The sequence below is a fragment of the Neurospora tetraspora genome, assembly GCF_033439725.1.
Source record: "Neurospora tetraspora strain CBS 560.94 chromosome Unknown B0H65scaffold_2, whole genome shotgun sequence".
NCBI classification, from domain to species: Eukaryota; Fungi; Ascomycota; class Sordariomycetes; order Sordariales; family Sordariaceae; genus Neurospora; species Neurospora tetraspora.
The window spans coordinates 6,282,074-6,297,928 of NW_026944384.1; the positions used below are offsets into that span (position 1 = coordinate 6,282,074).

Sequence of the window (15,855 nt, forward strand, 5' to 3'; positions counted from 1 at the left end):
AAATTCAATTGTTTTCAAAGCGGCTAGAAGGGGCCCCATGTCAAAGACATGAGGAATATACCTGCGCTTGCCTGTAGGCTTTGTTGGTGCCATTGTGTAATTGTTCGAAAGTGTGTGTGAGAAATGAGCATTTGATGTCAAAATGACGAAGTTGGGGAAAAGGGAAAGAAAGAGAGAGAGAAATGAAGGAGCGACGAGACGTCCTTATGAACCAGTTGAAAAAATGGAAGTTGGACTGTGCTCACCTGCAGCAATTCACCTCGACTTGAGTGGCGATTTGAAGCCCACGATATGTGGTTGACGCAAGGCGCTGCAGCAATGCCAAAACTTTAAAATACTGCTTCCTGCACATATCGGAGATGATAAGAAAATAATGTTCCGCGCAGATATATGCAATGCTAACCTTCTAAGCAGTCCAATGCATGCTCCTTGCCTCCCCTTATTTTCCATCCGTGTTTTCTGGAATGCTCCCTTCTCGAAAACTCCGGCTGATCTGGCAACATCTCTTTCTGCCAATTCCCACTTTCGACCACTATGTCCACAGCTTACACCATGTCCGATTAGGACATCATGCTGTAGATGCACATGGTACGCAGGATGTAGATGGCCCAGGCAAATGGGACGCAGGACACGTAGACCAGAAGCTGGGTCCATCCATAACTCTTCACCAACATGGTACACGACTCGGAGGAATATTTTTCTCCGGAACACCCACACACATCATCGAAGCAGCAGTCGGTGCCGTCCGACCGGCATCTTTTGCTTTCCTCACCTTATGCTACTTGCCCGCGCAGTTTTCCTCCCGTATGTTTATCGCAGAATGGCTTGGGACCGACATGAATGAACCGATTGAAGTTCTCCCTCCTGCAAAGACCAAAATCCTTCAATCACCACGCACTGCCAAGGTCCGAAACTCACAGAAACCGTGAGGATATTGTGAATAAATTGTACAGCAGTTTTTTGTACGAGAGGGGGCAAAAGCGCCAGGACTGACGAGAGAGTGTCTGTGTAGGAGACAGAGTAAGAGATGTCGTCGTGAAGGCTCAGGGGTTAACGTTATATGGCCCGTGCGTGTGCAAGAGGGCATGCTGACCGTTCACCTCGGCCTGTTCACCTTGCTCACCTTGTCCAAGAAGGACTCCAACAACATGGGTCCTCAGCCACACTTCCAAGTTCACTCACACTGTCCGAAGCCCACTGTAACCTCACTGTACCCACCAGCCGCATGTCCACACCGTGGCGTTTCGTCACTACTCACACTTTCTTACACGACCACGACGGGCAATACATACTTGCGAATCACTTCATTCCCATATCCCACCCAGCACACCACTCTTTTCTAACGCCCGAACGGCATCCCAGCACACCGGTATCGTCATCATCCACTCCGCAAAAATGTCTACCACACTAGCCCCCACGTCCCACCCCCTCCCCTCCATGTCCCCAGACCTCCCCCCCGGCATATCCAAACCCCCCTTGCTAAACTACATCCTCTCCTTCCTCCTCGTCGGTCTCGCCTGGGGATTTACGACCCCCTTCCTTCGGCGGGCCGCCAAGGCGCATAACCCTCCGCCTCACCCGCTTCTCGAGCGAGAGTCAGTGCAAAGGGGGAGCGCTGTGAAAAGGAAGGCGCTGGGCGCCTGGTTCGCGGTGACGGACCTGGTGAGGAATTGGAGGTATGCGTTGCCGTTGGGGATCAATTTGAGTGGGAGTTTGTGGTTCTTTTTGTTGGTTGGGGGGTCAGGTATGTACTCACCTCTCTGTATTCTACACCGGTTATTGGAAGGAAAATAAATGGGGGGGAAGAGTGAAATGGTTCTTTCTGGGTGGGGATGATATGCTGACAAGATGGGGTGATGAAAAACAGAGCTGAGTTTGACGGTGCCGATTGTTAATACGACGGCTTTTCTGTTTACGGTTATTGGCGAGTGGTGGGTTGAGGGGAAGGTTATCAGTCGTGGTGAGTACCTCTCCTCTAGTCTAGTGTTTGTGTGGTGAAGGAGCAGTAGCTAACTAACGGGGATCTCAAACAGAAACCATGCTGGGAATGGTCCTGTGTTTGGGCGGTATTGCGCTTTGTGTTCAGAGCAAGAATGTTTGAGCGTTGGTGTTAGGATTGGATATCTAGTTTTGAATATGTTCTGTACAGTTACAAGTACGGTTGGTGATGTTGAATCAATTTCGAATATCTATAGCTCTAACTCCCTCGAGTTTTCGAGTTCTCGTCTTTCGTGGTAGCAGTGTGACAGTGATGGTCAAAGACATGATATATCGGAACCACCAAGTTCAGGACATATCGGAAAGACTGCGCTCGTTACTATCCCCAGGTCCCCATTCTGCTGCCATAGACTTATTCACATGTCACCTATTAGTTACATATTCCCAGCCCCGCCAAGATCTCGATGTCAAAGCCTACTGTTCTTGGCAATTGCTTAACTTTCGTCTTCGGCACTTTGTAAGTGCGGCAGTTGGTATCGCGAGAGTATTTTGCGGGTTAAGGTCGAGCGAGGGCCGTCGGCTGAAACCACCTCAGTCAATATCCAGTCATGTCACATGTTCCCGAGAAGCGATTGTACTGGATAGATGTCCCATTGTCACTACTACTTCCCCCTTTCTCCTAGGTAGGTAATCCCAATAAGTCCCCTGCGCCAGGCAGTAACCCTAGATCTCTTATCTTCCCTATCCACTCCTAGGTATCCCCCACCACAAGCCCTGACAGGCATCCAAAAGACTTCCAAAGCGCGTACCGGACGCCCTGCACCGACGACAAAAAAAGGAGAAGCAAGTATGTACGTGCAAGTTTTGAAGAAAAGGAAAAAGAGGAAAGAAGAACCAACAGCCAAAATGCTGAAAAGAACAAGAAGAAAACAAAACCCGACTTTTATGCCCTTCATATGCTGCCCATGCAGAAAAGCCAGATCCAAACAACAGAACAGCAGAAAAGAACAGAATAGAGAGGATAGAGCAGAAACCAAGAAAGACCAGAAAGAAAGAAAAAAACAAAACAAGAACCCCCTCTAACCCCCTTTTTGTGTAACGATGATGCAAAAGATGCAAAAGAACAGAAGCGAGAAAAACTGTTTGACCAGCAGAGAAGCGAAGTGTTGGTGGTGTTGTTGACGTTGGTGGTGTTGCCACTACCTCAGACAGATGACCCCTTTTCAGGACTGTCACTGCTGCGGTATGTCGCCGTCCATGTCGAGTGTCTTTGAAAGATTGTAGGATCGAAGAGAGGACATATCGGCGATATTGTGTCCTCGTCTTGTCGTCGTTCGTGTCGAGCGAGTTCATCAACAGGAAGGACGAGTGCCGATTTAGCACTGCCTCCTCGAACGAATCCACCTCTGGACCTCCCTGAGGCTCGGGTCCTCGTCTATCCAGCGGCCCATGTTGATGTCGTTCGCTTGGAGCTCGGCGTAGACTGCTTCGTCGGTGATGTTTGCTAGTTCCTGTTTTTCGTCACAATCTGTCAGCCTCCTCTATCCCCATCACCACCACCACCACAGTCCAAAAGAAAAAAAAAAAAAAAAAAAAAAGACGGAAGTACTCACAACCCTCAACTGCCCATCAACCTCAACCATCCCCTGTCCCCCTCCTCCCCCTCCATTCACAACCACAGTCTCCCTCCACCCCACCCACCTCTGCGCCGCCGCCTGCCTCAAATAAATCTTTTGTCCCTCATGTCTCCGCGCATACGCATCCAGCAAGACCTGCTTCAACTCGGCCTTCGCCTGCTCATCCGGCCCCGGACCGGAAGCACAAGGAATGGAAATGTCGGCCGCGCAGTTGAGAATGTGTTGCCCGTCCAGCGCGCATTGTCGCAAAGCGGCCCACCCTTCCGTGTAGTACTCGTCTGGGTTACCCGGGGAGGTGGGCGCGGCGGCGATGTAGAATTGCAGGGTGCGGAAGTCGGAGAGGAGCTCGGCTACGCGGGCTTCACGGAGGGGGTTTACTGGTAGGGGGTGTTAGTAATCGTTGAACGGTAGTTGAGTGTTGAGTGTTGAGTGACGTGGAGGAAAGTGTCAAGGAAGGCAAGGGGTAGGGGGGTGGTTCTTGCTGTGGTTTGCTTGGTAATGTTCGACTTGGGGGGAAGGAGTGATGGAAGTGATGGAGTGAAATTGTTCCTTGGCTCGGAAACATTATTTGCAATGTTATGATGATGGATATTCTGTAAAAACATGGGACTTGTCCTTGGTTCTGGTCTTCTGGATATGTGTGAAGCTTTGTCCACGTCCTGTTTGGGTAAAGTTTTGTGGTGGTGGCGTCCCTAGTACGCACCTGAACCTCTACCATGGGTGTGTGTATGGGTCTTGGAAGGGTATGAGTGGTTGTGGGTGGGTGTAAAGGTGCGTACGGCAGTGGATGGTGGGAAAAGGGTGTGGTAAATCCCTATAGGGAGGTCAAAGGGAGGTGTGTATGCCAGTGCCATGTCTGTGTGGATGGATCTCCCAAGGCTCTGGTAGGCCCGGCAGGGGAACGGCAAGTGATTTGAGTGGGGAGGGAGGAGTGGGAGTGACATAGACAAGGTACTTACGTCCGTCAGACATGGTTCCGGTTGTTGTGGGATGGGTATCCGAGAAGATGGATTTTTGGTGGTAGTGGAATTTGGAGAAGACCTTCAGAGGCAAAAGCTCTTGACACTTCTTGGTGGTGAAGAAGGGAAGAAAGGAAGAAACAAGAATAGTGTCGTCGAGGTATGAAGCGAATTCGGTGAAGGGATGGCTGGTATAGCTGAGAAAACCAAGACAACCAACTGCAAGTCAATGCGAGTTGTAACGAACTGGCAAGTCTGGAAGAAGGAAGAGATTGGCGGCGGCGTCGGTTCAGATGCTGATCGTGATCCCCTGGACAACTGAAGACTGAGGTGGTGTGTTTAGATGGCTCGATGCTGTTGAATGATGGGTCGTGATGGCAACTTGGGAGGCGATGTTTGAGACCTTTTGTATAAAATCGATCCCATCATCATGAAAAAGAAAACAAAACCGTTGAAGGCATGTGGAGGAGTGGTGGAGGAGTTGAAAGGCACTCCCCCTGACTAGGACCGTGGAGGTAAACCGATCATGGATTGCATGTGTGTGTGTACTACTGGTACGTAGTTCCATGTCCAGTCGAACGAAGAAGCCATCACGACTATTCCCGGTCAACACCTCATGGTTCTACCAGTGTTCCCCGAGCCCAAGGCTCACGCCGGGCCGCATCGTCCACTAACATTGACGAGATGGAGATGGATGTTCATCAGCCGCTCGACCTAAACCCTTGGGTTGGGATGTGTTGTCCCACCAAAGGAAGGGAATGGAAGGGATAGATGCTAGTTCGCGATGTATGATGGCTCGCGGGAGTTGGAGTCATGGCTAGCAACAAACCCCTACCAAGCTGTAAAGCTGCATGAACTCCATCGTGGAGAGTCACGGCGAGGGCCATACAAGTTGCGAATCGGGCATCCGATGAGGTCATGAGGCGTCCTGACTTTCCATATCCCAACGCAGGTACAAGTGGCTAGAGTCTAGTGTGCGTGTGGGAGACTGTATGGAGCATGTCACGACGGCCACAACGGCTTTTACTCCACAGGCTGTGAAGTCCGGCACGAGCGACTTGTGTAAGGCTAGGGAGACCATGTTTTGATAACTGTACGGGTCGGACTTCATGATCCTAGTCCACCTGGGAATTGGAGCCGCTGCATGCAGGAGAAGTGGGAATAGGTGTCCGATGGAGATGGATGCCAGATCTTTGGGCGGTATGGGGTTGGCGTGGTGACCCTGCCTCCCCCCCGGGTCGGAGCCTCGGACGAGTTTGTCGTCAGAGCCTTGTTCAAGCCTCAATATCAAGTTGAAGTCTGAGCGGTAAACAGTTCTTGTGCTCCGTCATCCCGTCATCTCTCCAGCCATAACCCAGCATGTCCAGCCATATCCAGCCCGTAAGCGCCCCTAAGCCAGGAGGACGCCAAAGCCAGTGTTGATGCCGCCAAAAGGAGGCTCTTAGTTTGTTGCTCATCATGGCAAAGTGACGGCGGTGACACAAAACCAGCAAAAAAAAGGACAAAGTCGCGAATTGTGGAGTGTCTAGCAGGCCCAGCAAATCCCGATTAGGAAAGATAGACGAGCCTTCAGCGACGCCACAGGCGATTTCCTATGGCGGTATCCGCAGCAACAGCAAAAACAGAGAGGCAGCCCAATATCAAATCAACATCATCTGTGGCTCAGGACAAGCTCAGGTGTCAACCCGACCAATCACACCTCGGCAACTCTAACAGCACTAACCTAGAAACACGTTTTCCTGGGCTGAGCTGAGGCAGCGAATCTGGTTTGAGCTTTCTTTAGCACATTCCTGAAACCGACAGTCTGTTCTCCCACTCGGCTCCGGCAGATCTTTTGAAGGTCAGGGTTGCATCGGGCCCCTCTCCCCGACAGTGACCTCATGGTGTTTCCACACTTGTTCAATTGAAAAGTCCGAACCTCACCAAAGCAAAGCCCGAAACATCCAGGACAGCTTCATGTCGGCATCCACATTAGGAATGATTCTTTTTCCAGTTCAGAGCTGTGATGTTCTCCAAGCTCCAGTCGCAGCCCCCTTCTCCTACCATTTTCAGTATCTGCATCATCTCTATCCAGCTCGGTCACTCCCCCCATTCCCCTTCCCGTTAGCAACGTATTCCCAAGTCTTCCATGAGATACTACCCTTTGGAAATCTCGAAAGTCCATGGCGTTCTCGCCCTTCTCCCAAAATCCTGAAACACCCATTCCCATTCGTCAAACATCTCATGGTAGTCTCCATGCCCAACACAACACCGATCCCACAGTCTCGGAACAGTGTTCATGGCTCCATCCATCCCGGGAGAGGCAGCCTTCAAGAGAAGTTTCTTTTCGAGACTAGTGAATATACCTCCCATAAGCCAAGAAAGGGGGTTGCATGCCACATCGACATCGATGGATGCCACGCATTCCGCTTTCCTTTTTTCCTTTTCCGCTTTGAGACTTACAGCACTAGCTTCAACGTCCTTCCCTTCGGTGTTGCGTCTTCTTTCGATTTCCATTTGTCCACTTCTAGAGGCTCCATCACCAACAATCTTTCCAGGAACATGCTTCCTTTTTTTGTTGGGTTTGGATTTTTAGTGTTAGTTGCCCGTGCCGAGTGGTCGCCTGGCCCCGTCACCCCCGTGCCTTGTAGCCGAACCCGAAGTGTGGACGGACTAGGTAGACTAGATGGTGAGCGGGCCTGTTGAGGCGGCCACCCTCTGAAGAGCCTCAATGTGTGGAGAGTCGAGATTCGAGGTCGGCGGTGATGAAGGTAGTGTACGTAGAGAAAGTTGCTTCGAATTATACCGACGTTTGCTCAAAGCTCAAGAGTGGTTGATCCATAACCAAATCTCGGTGATCACTTCACTTCAATCTGATATCGTGAGGTTGACTCCCCTCACCTTCAAAATCTCTACCAAGGTACCTTACATACTTCGACGTCGTCACCCCAGCGACGTACACTTTCAAGTCCGTCCACACTGCACGTCCGGACCGCATGCCGGGAGGTAATGTGATGCCCCATGTCATGTCCCTACGTACATCGCAGTACACTACACTACACCAAAAAAAGGTACGTACCCCATTGGCTGGTTCCCGTGCAACCCAACCACCACCATATCGGGAGGCCACCACCACCACCCACCACCCACCACCCTCCACTAGCGCCGTCTTCAACACCATCAACAACCTAACGACATCTCAACATCGAAAATCATCAACCATCCCCCTTTGCACCCATCTTTCCCCACGTCCAACTGTCTCAACTGCAAAATGCAACGAAGCACGGCTCCGTTCTCCCGGTACGGTCTAGTCTAGGTAGTCCCACCTACCGTTGCCCGTTGCCCGTTAACCGGTTTACTATCCTAACAATCTTTGAGCTTTGAACTTTGCTTCTTCTGACTTCTCGCTTGTCGCTTTGACTTTTTTTTTCCCCCTTCCAGTCACATTAGACATATTGGTCATGTTGGTACCCAACACACTCACACTGTCGAGCCTCGAAGTGACTGAAAGCGTCAGTCAGGCTCGTTTCAGCCTTCAGCTCTGTCCCCAGCACGGCTGCAAGGCTGGATCACGACTTAGCAGCTTCCTCTTTGGATTCTTGCTGTACAGTAGTAAGGAAAGGTAGTGAAGCCTATCGATAGCCTGCTGTATACTGTGAGTCTGTCTGTGATGATGATTACTCCTTGTCACATATACAGACAAGCCAACGACGTTCAAGTGCCGACATATCAGAGCCTTGTGATTGCGACTGGGCCAGATGGTATCGAACGATATTGACGTGCTCACGTGCGAATTATCTGTTCTGCTTATGCAATCAATCACCATTATTCACCACTACCACTATCTTTTTCATGGGCCATTATCATTTCATTGCTTGCTTTCAGCTCTCAGCTATCAGCTCTCTTAGACACACCCATCTTCGGATTCTCCGTGAGTCCATCTATCGATGATTTCCAGCTGCCTCCAGGGTAGCATCCCTTTCCTCATTCATCTTCCAGATAGACCACGTCACAGCGTCAACCACCAAATAGTCTCCGTCTGCCTGCCTGCCTCCCTCAGTCCTTCTCGGCAATAGCTTGTAGCCTCTCATCAATCTCATCCTCGGTCAACGTCCTGAAACCGGGGTATGTGCCCTCCTTTCCGTCCGGCCTGGGTCCACCGACGATACCAATCTCGATCTCGGTCTTCTTGAAGTCCATGCTTAGCACCGTGCTGAGCGTGGTGATGGCCAACTCCACCACCTCCTTCCAGTCACCGGGCGCGTGATCCTTGTTCTTGAGCTTCTTCTCCAGGTGGTTGAGGGCCTCCTGCTGCTTGGGACCCGCCGCGGTGCCCTTGTAGCCTGTGTAGTAGCCTGCCGGGTCGCACTTGAACAGCTGAGGGCCGAACTCCGAGTCGAGCGATATGAGGGTGACGGCGACGCCGTATGGGCGCATGTAGGCCTGCAGTTGCAAAAAAAAAAAAAGTCTTCGGTCAGTTATCCTCTTCCTGTTTAAAGACTAGTGGTCCGCTGCGGGGGGAGCTGGAGCTAGCTTACGCGCTGAGTGTAGACCTGGCTGATGTTGGCAATGCGCTTGGCCAAGGCGTCGCATGGCATCTCGTAGCCAAACTTGTATCGGAACTCGGCAGCCTCTCCCTGGGCGCGTTGTGCGAAGGCGCGCGCATCGGCGATGGATCCGGTCATAACGCAGCCAACCGAGGGCGAGATCTGGAAGATGTGGGAGACGGAGGAGGGGTCGATGAGCTTATCCTGTTGTCGCATGCCCGTCAGTATATCAACCACCCCAAAGAAAGCTTGCAAGTTCCAGGACAACGTACGGGAACCTTCTTCTGGGACAGAACTACCGCGCAGTCCTTCCCCCTGACGCCGAGCGACATGATGTTCGCAGCTGTGATGGCCTTGAAGGCATATTCTATCATGGTCCTCCATCGTCAGCATCCCTGTTATCCACCAGTAATGTCGAGCCTCCTCTAGTCCACCATCATCGGTCGCCTTCGCGTATCGGTGTCTGGGATCGGGTCGTAGAGGGGTCGACGGTCGACGGTCGAGGGTTGTGGTACGCCAGTCGGACGGGAAGATGCAAACATACCAACTTGGTACAATCTTCCCTGCTCGGAGAAGATTGTAATGTGTCTGTCGTAGCCAGCGCTGCCTGTCGTGGGGGTGGTATGTTAGCCATGGTGCCTACATCATAGCATGGTGATAGCTTGGAGGAGCTCCAGTTAAGTGGGTAGAGCGGGCAGCCCAGTTGGTGGTCGAACCCAAGCTGACTTGACATACCCGACATCTTGAATGTTTGATTAAATGGATCGGTCTATGTGTAGTCGTGATGCAAAGGAAGAAATCGCCGGCTTCGGTTGGAAATCAATCGTGGTGTTTGTTTGTTGACGTCTGGAGATGGATGGGTTGAGTTGGTGGCAGGCAGAAGGGAGCTTCGTCGTTGGTCAAGGCGGCGGGCGGGATGGATGCATTGACGATGTCCAGCAACTCCAGTGGACAGCTGCTGCTCCAGCGCCCGCCATCGAACGCGTTACGGCGGGATTGCCTGGAGGAAGAAGGCTGACGATCTGATAGGCCAAGGACACCAGGTGACGGCCAGCCGCCTGGGCCAGCCCATCGCCCGCCAGCCCAAGAGCAAGACGGAAGCAAGCAAGACAGCCCCACACGATTCCCGCAGCTCAAGATGACCCCACTCCCGTCGAACTGACAGCTTCAATCCACTCTTGCCTGCCGAGCTCTCGTCGTCCAGATTCCCCAGATCTACCCCACTTTATTTCCATCTCTTATCACGACCAGGACCCCTGTTGTAGGGCGCCGATAAGCTCTCTAGCGGACAGAAATTTGCGATGGATTTGGAGGAGAGTGGCAGTCGCAGTTCTTCAATCGCAATTCGGAATCTCAGACAGCGACACCACCAATAACATCTCCAATTCCCGCCGCACCGCAATCAAGCACCGGACCTTTGAGCCGACCAACGAACTGGGCCTTGGCTGCATACCTGTCCCGTACTCTCACCATCATCAATTGAGTTCTTTTTTTCCCAAGTAACTCCCGGTCCCTCGTGTAATTCTACCGTCTGTAGTGGCCGCCCACGTCACTCGACTCTTCCTGTCGCGTACCGATTCCGATCCGACACACCACATCACTTGGTCTGGGCACACCACATACAGCATAGTCGCAGTCACAGTCACATTCGACATACATCCTCCATACTTTACCCTCTTTTCCCCTCCTCTCTTAATCTTCCTCCTCCTTCCTCTCGCCCACCATGTCCGCCGTCCCGGCCTGGAAGCGATTGGGTCTCAAGCTCAAGGGGTCTGCTGGTGACAGTCCTGCGGCCGCCCCCTCGACAACAAGCACACCATCCGCCACCCGTCAGCCAGCTCCCGCGACCAGCGCACTCAAGAGGAAACTGCCATCCCAGCAACAGTCCTTCAACAACCAGAACAACTACCCTACACAAAACAAGCGATTCCGCCCCGATAACTCTGCCGCTCCCACACAACAGAGGAAGTCCGTCTCCTTCTCCCAAGAAACCAAGACCACCTCCACCACCGACGCCGCCGCCAAGGAGAAGAAGCGCGAGAAGAAGAAGGCCAAGAAGGCGAAGCAGGCCTCCAAGAAGTCCGCCGAACAATCCAAGAAGTCCAAGTCCGACACCAACCTCGAGCCCTCCCTCGCCTACCTGCGCCAGTGGCACTCTGCCCGCGAACAGTGGAAGTTCAACAAGAACCACCAGACGCTGCTGATCAAGTACGTGTTCGAATCCGACAAGGTTCCCTCGGCCGACGTCCCCGTTTTTTATCAATACATCCGCGACCTGAAGGGCTTTGTGCGCACGCGGCTGCGGGAGCAGGCGCAGGAGATCAAGAAGAAGGATATGGAGGCTGGCGCGTCTGCTTTTCCCGGTGGGGACAAGGCGAAGGAGAAGAACGAGGAGAAGCAGAAGCAGTATGAGGATGCGATTGCGAGGTTCTTGGAGGATCAGAAGGAGAGAACAAAAGAAAGCAAGAAGCGCAGCTTTGACGAGGTCGAGTTCGTCTTGAGGATAGCGCCTAGCAGCGGCAGTGACAAGAAGGAGAAGAAGAAGGAGAAGAAGGACAAGGATGGGGTGGATAAGGATATCAAGGAGCGTTTGATCAACCGGATTCGTGCCGAGATGGTACTGGAGGAATTGGCGGACTCTGAGGACGCCACTTCCACCACTACCACCGCCACCACCACCGCTACCTCTGCTTCTTCCTCCACCGCCGCCGCCGCCGCCGCCGCCCCTGCTCCTCAACCACAGACCGCGAGGGTCTCGACAGACGGTCAACAACCCGCCAAGCGCCGTAGGTTACGTAACAAGCGTACGGACATCAGCGATAGCGAGAGCTCGGATTCTTCGGACAGCGATAGCAGTGATTCCGATTCCGACTCGGATGAGGAGATGGCGGATGCGGGAGCCAAGACGCAGACTTCGACCAGCAGTTCCTCTTCTTCGTCTTCTTCATCCTCGTCGAGCTCAGAGGCGGAGGCTTCCGAGTCGGAGGGTGAGAAGAGCGAGGAGAGCGATAGCTCGGAGAGCAGTGATAGCGATAGCGACTGAGCTTGGTTCTGTTAATTTGGAGATATCTTGTTTAGAAGTAGAAGGGTTGTCAGGTTGGGTTAGAGGAAAAGCTTTCTGTACATTCTGGCTTATGGGTGGTTATATCTCTGTTGTCTAGATGTTTTACGTAGAAATGGGATGGAAAAGCAGCTTTTAGGGGGCTTTCGAAGATACCCGCGCACCCCTTCTTCACATCATAACTGTTCCTGTCCAGTATCTCCGCCCATGCTTCTGAGATCTCGAGTACTTGCTCGCGACTAACGTTTAAATAGTAGTATGTGGTGTTCTGTTTAGACATGTTCCGAGACCAATCATCACTACCAACCACCTTTCCACTTTTCCACAACAAGAACAAGCTTCATGCACGACATCAACCATATGACAAATGTGAGGGGTACCGTATACAATCAAATAATAAGCAGAAAAGCTCCCGCTGCGTTTTATTCGATATGAAGTCCATGTCATTCATCATAACACATTTCAAGTTTGAAGGTATCGAACTTGAATCCCAAAACCACTATAAAGCTAAAGTTGCCTCCCAAAAATAGTCCCAACGCCATCCCGGATATCCAAAACTAAAACAAACTTCTGCTACGCAGAAAAAAGAGCAGAAGTGCCTCCTATCCAAAACCCAAACCCCCTTTTCGATGATCCCTCGCTGTGTGGTGTGGTGTGATCCAATGATCAATCAATCAATCATGCTTGCTTGCTTGCTAAATCCAAAAAGCCTCCAAAAAGCCGACCATCCAAAAAGCGAAACCAACCTGCTAACCTGTCTTGTCTTGAGGTATTGTATCAATATGTGCAGTCCTCCGGTTATATACCAACCCAACTCTTTTTCCTCCTCCTCATTTGTTCGTAACCTCAGTTCACAAGCTCAGCTCAGCTCATGGCTTCCCCCCACCACCATTAACAGCATCCAACAACCCCCCAACCTCCACCACCCCCACACACCCACCATGACCCCCTACTACTTCCATCACACCAACCACACACTCATCCCCAAAATCCACTTCTCCTTCCTCCTCTTCGCCCATCACCCCCATCACCCCTTTTAGTCTTGTCGTCATTACTCCCGTCGCTCGGACCGTCCGCATGGCTTTGATCCACTCCGCCGCGTTGCGCACTTCCGTGTCGGCTGTCAACGACACAAACTCGGCTTGCGGGGTGATGAGCCAGGAGAGGGAGGGAGAGGAGAGCGGGAGGGGGAGGAGGGAGGGGGTGAGGCGGCGGATGCGGCGGGGGGAGACTACCCCGACGGTGGTGGGACCGTGGGGACTACTGGAGTGGGAGTGGGAAAAGGGGGGAAGGGATGGGGGAAGGGAGAGGCGGACCCAGCCTGATGGAGAGGAGTAAGCGGCTAGGAGGAGGTCGCCGGCTGTGGCGGTGGGTATTGGGTCGTGACCCGGCTGGCTTTGGTTGGGGAGACTTTCGAGTTCGAGGCAGGGGATTTCGTGGAGGGGGATGGCTAGGTCGCGGAGGGAGTGTCGTGGTGGTGGTACTGGTTGAGTAGAGATGGTCATGGATGTAGTGCGGGAGGAAGATGGCGTTATGTCGGAGGTTGAGCTAACAGAAGGTGAAGGAGAGACGGAAGACCCGCGCAAAGCAGCGCCTATAGCGCCTCCGGGGTGGTTCTTCGCAAACACCTTCGACACCGAAGGGTGGAGTTCATGGCTCGCCACCATCGCTAGAGCGTCGCCAACTGATAGCGCAACGGTTGTGGAAGTCGTCGGTGCGCTGACGCCGAAGGATTTAGTCTCCGGCTCGTGGATCGGCGCTGGTAGGAGGATCGTGTCTGGTCGCTGGCGAACGATCTCGCAAGTATCCGGACGGGTGTGGCTCGTGAGCAGGATGAGTGGCAGTGACTTGTCCAGGTGTGGGAGGAGGAGGAGCAGCTCGGGCGTCTTGCCCGAGAAGGTGATCAGCAGGAGGGTATCATTCCTGCTGTTGATCTGGCCTAGATCGCCGTGCAGGGCTTCGGTTGGGTGGAGGAAGACAGCCTGGATAGCAAGCGAGTTGAAGGTAGCGACCAGCTTCTTGGCGATATGCCCGGACTTGCCCACGCCGATGACGACCAGTTTGCCATTGCGCCCATGATCGCCCTGCCGCCGGACGATGGCGTCGACGGCGCGGTTGAACCCATCGCGCGCGATGCGGTCGGATGAGTAGAGTTGCGTGATGCAGGAGAGCGCGGTGGAAGCGGTGTTGAGCAGGTGCACGGCGCCCGAGAGGCGCGACTCGACGGCCAGCTGCTCTTCACATGCTGCGATGGCGGGCTCGACGAAATTGTGCAGTGGGAGCTTGTCGATGGGCGAGCAGCAGAAGTCGTCTTCGGCCGGGGTGATGGGCGACGGTGGGGAGGGACGGCCGCCGTGGTGGAGGTGGTTCGAGAAGGGCGTCTGGCTGAGGACGTAGACCTCGCTGTTGTGGACGGGCCGATGTTCAACCATGGTTGCTGCCGGGCTGACTGCAGTGTCGATCGCTGTCTGTAGTTGGGGTCCGTTCGGCCGTGCCGTGGGTTGGGGGTCCGTGAGGAAGTACCTTGAGGGACTCGGGATGACAGACAGGCCGATTGTATGCGCCGATACTATGGAGGAGGGGTCACGGCCCGGATGTCCAAAGTTCCGTCTTGATATGTGGATCCTTTCGTTTTTCTGATGCGTGGTAATGGAACCGATCGCCGTGTAGACCAGATGAGATATGAGATCTCGACCGGAGTGGAAGGTCCCGAAGGTATCGAGATATGGCGAAGATATTGAGATTCGGAGATATCGGCCGGAGGCGAAGATCGGAGCGAAGGAAGAGCCTACTTGCCAAGGACAGTGTCGACTTTTCTGAGCTGTCGCAAATTTGTTGACAGTCAGTTGAAGAGTCGAATTGTCCAAGTAAGCTTCGGTCTTCTGGCTCTGATATTGGTCAATGGCTCTTGAGGGAGTCGTTGGGATGAAAGGCGAGCGGCGCAATGCAGTCTAAGCTTTTGCATGCGTTTTCGTATGCGATTGTGGACAGAAGGTGGCGAATAGATGAAACACACAGCTTAGGTGGGTTCGAGGTATGGCGAACAGTGAAGAGGCAATTTGAAGAGTAAAAATACAGAGGTGAAGTTGAGTTATGAGAGAAGATGGGAGGAGGTGCAAGTGATATGGAGATGGAGCGGATGGAGGGAAAGATAAGATGTTATACAAGGTCCCCAGAGTTCATCGGAAATATTTATCGCATGGAGACTGTCCACGATCCCGTAACGACTTTCCGTTCCCAGAGATTGTAGTTGGGACACTGGAGACCCTTGATCTCTCTGAAACTCATGGGAACCCATCACGAAAAATAAAAAATCGAAAAAGTGTATGGATTGATACAGAGATCGGCCAATAAGGTTTCGTCTCCATGACATGGACGGGGCGATCTGAACAACCTCATTATCGGGGAGAATCAACCAACCATCAACCCTGGTATTGATGTCGTCTGTCCCATTCTTTTCTTCTTTTCTTTGCCATTCCCAGATCCCTTGTTGAAGGAATGATATCAGGACAAGTGCTCTGAATCACAAGCTTATGAAAATGACATTGGCGGGGTAAGGTAACGTCCTTCCCATTTTGTAATATGTTTCAATCGAACAGCAAAGTCCAGTCTTGAAGGATCGCATCCTCGGCACGCTTTTCACGCCCAAAAGGGTTCGGCGCATCCAATCATCTTCTCTATAATGTAGTATATGCAGTGCAAACTTTAACTTAACCCCAGAATGCGCAACATTG

The 15,855-nt window shown here is 52.6% G+C and overlaps 7 protein-coding genes across 7 annotated transcripts; 3 read left to right on the top strand and 4 right to left on the bottom strand.

Annotated features, from left to right (window-relative positions):
• Positions 1-1,203: 1,203 nt before the first annotated feature.
• Positions 1,204-2,218, top strand: B0H65DRAFT_459763 (uncharacterized protein). Its single transcript, XM_062826479.1, has 3 exons — positions 1,204-1,744; positions 1,868-1,960; positions 2,034-2,218. The coding sequence occupies exons 1-3, from the start codon at positions 1,396-1,398 to the stop codon at positions 2,099-2,101; spliced, it is 510 nt and encodes a 169-aa protein (XP_062685313.1). The 5' UTR covers positions 1,204-1,395; the 3' UTR covers positions 2,102-2,218.
• Positions 2,219-2,585: 367 nt separating this feature from the next.
• B0H65DRAFT_459764 (uncharacterized protein) lies at positions 2,586-3,584 on the bottom strand. The gene is made up of 2 exons (XM_062826480.1): positions 3,552-3,584; positions 2,586-3,449 (listed from the first exon to the last, which is right to left on the bottom strand). The coding sequence occupies exon 2, from the start codon at positions 3,289-3,291 to the stop codon at positions 2,680-2,682; it is 612 nt and encodes a 203-aa protein (XP_062685314.1). The 5' UTR covers positions 3,292-3,449; positions 3,552-3,584; the 3' UTR covers positions 2,586-2,679.
• B0H65DRAFT_547004 (uncharacterized protein) lies at positions 3,315-4,547 on the bottom strand (the record flags this gene model as incomplete). The annotated part of the gene is made up of 3 exons (XM_062829479.1): positions 3,315-3,449; positions 3,552-3,952; positions 4,535-4,547. 3 exons carry the CDS (start codon positions 4,545-4,547, stop codon positions 3,315-3,317), a joined length of 549 nt encoding a protein of 182 aa, XP_062685315.1.
• Positions 4,548-6,438: 1,891 nt separating this feature from the next.
• B0H65DRAFT_459767 (uncharacterized protein) lies at positions 6,439-7,318 on the top strand. The gene has a single exon (XM_062826481.1). It carries the CDS (start codon positions 6,491-6,493, stop codon positions 7,217-7,219), a length of 729 nt encoding a protein of 242 aa, XP_062685316.1. The 5' UTR covers positions 6,439-6,490; the 3' UTR covers positions 7,220-7,318.
• A 995-nt stretch (positions 7,319-8,313) lies between these two features.
• Positions 8,314-10,234, bottom strand: B0H65DRAFT_459774 (nucleophile aminohydrolase). Its single transcript, XM_062826482.1, has 5 exons — positions 9,796-10,234; positions 9,605-9,667; positions 9,333-9,427; positions 9,052-9,264; positions 8,314-8,956 (listed from the first exon to the last, which is right to left on the bottom strand). Exons 1-5 carry the CDS (start codon positions 9,800-9,802, stop codon positions 8,570-8,572), a joined length of 765 nt encoding a protein of 254 aa, XP_062685317.1. The 5' UTR covers positions 9,803-10,234; the 3' UTR covers positions 8,314-8,569.
• Positions 10,235-10,410: 176 nt separating this feature from the next.
• B0H65DRAFT_587190 (uncharacterized protein) lies at positions 10,411-12,103 on the top strand (the record flags this gene model as incomplete). The annotated part of the gene is made up of 1 exon (XM_062830966.1): positions 10,411-12,103. The coding sequence occupies exon 1, from the start codon at positions 10,784-10,786 to the stop codon at positions 12,101-12,103; it is 1,320 nt and encodes a 439-aa protein (XP_062685318.1). The 5' UTR covers positions 10,411-10,783.
• Positions 12,104-12,820: 717 nt separating this feature from the next.
• Positions 12,821-14,882, bottom strand: B0H65DRAFT_143020 (uncharacterized protein). The gene has a single exon (XM_062820958.1). The coding sequence runs from the start codon at positions 14,551-14,553 to the stop codon at positions 12,991-12,993; it is 1,563 nt and encodes a 520-aa protein (XP_062685319.1). The 5' UTR covers positions 14,554-14,882; the 3' UTR covers positions 12,821-12,990.
• Positions 14,883-15,855: the final 973 nt, after the last annotated feature.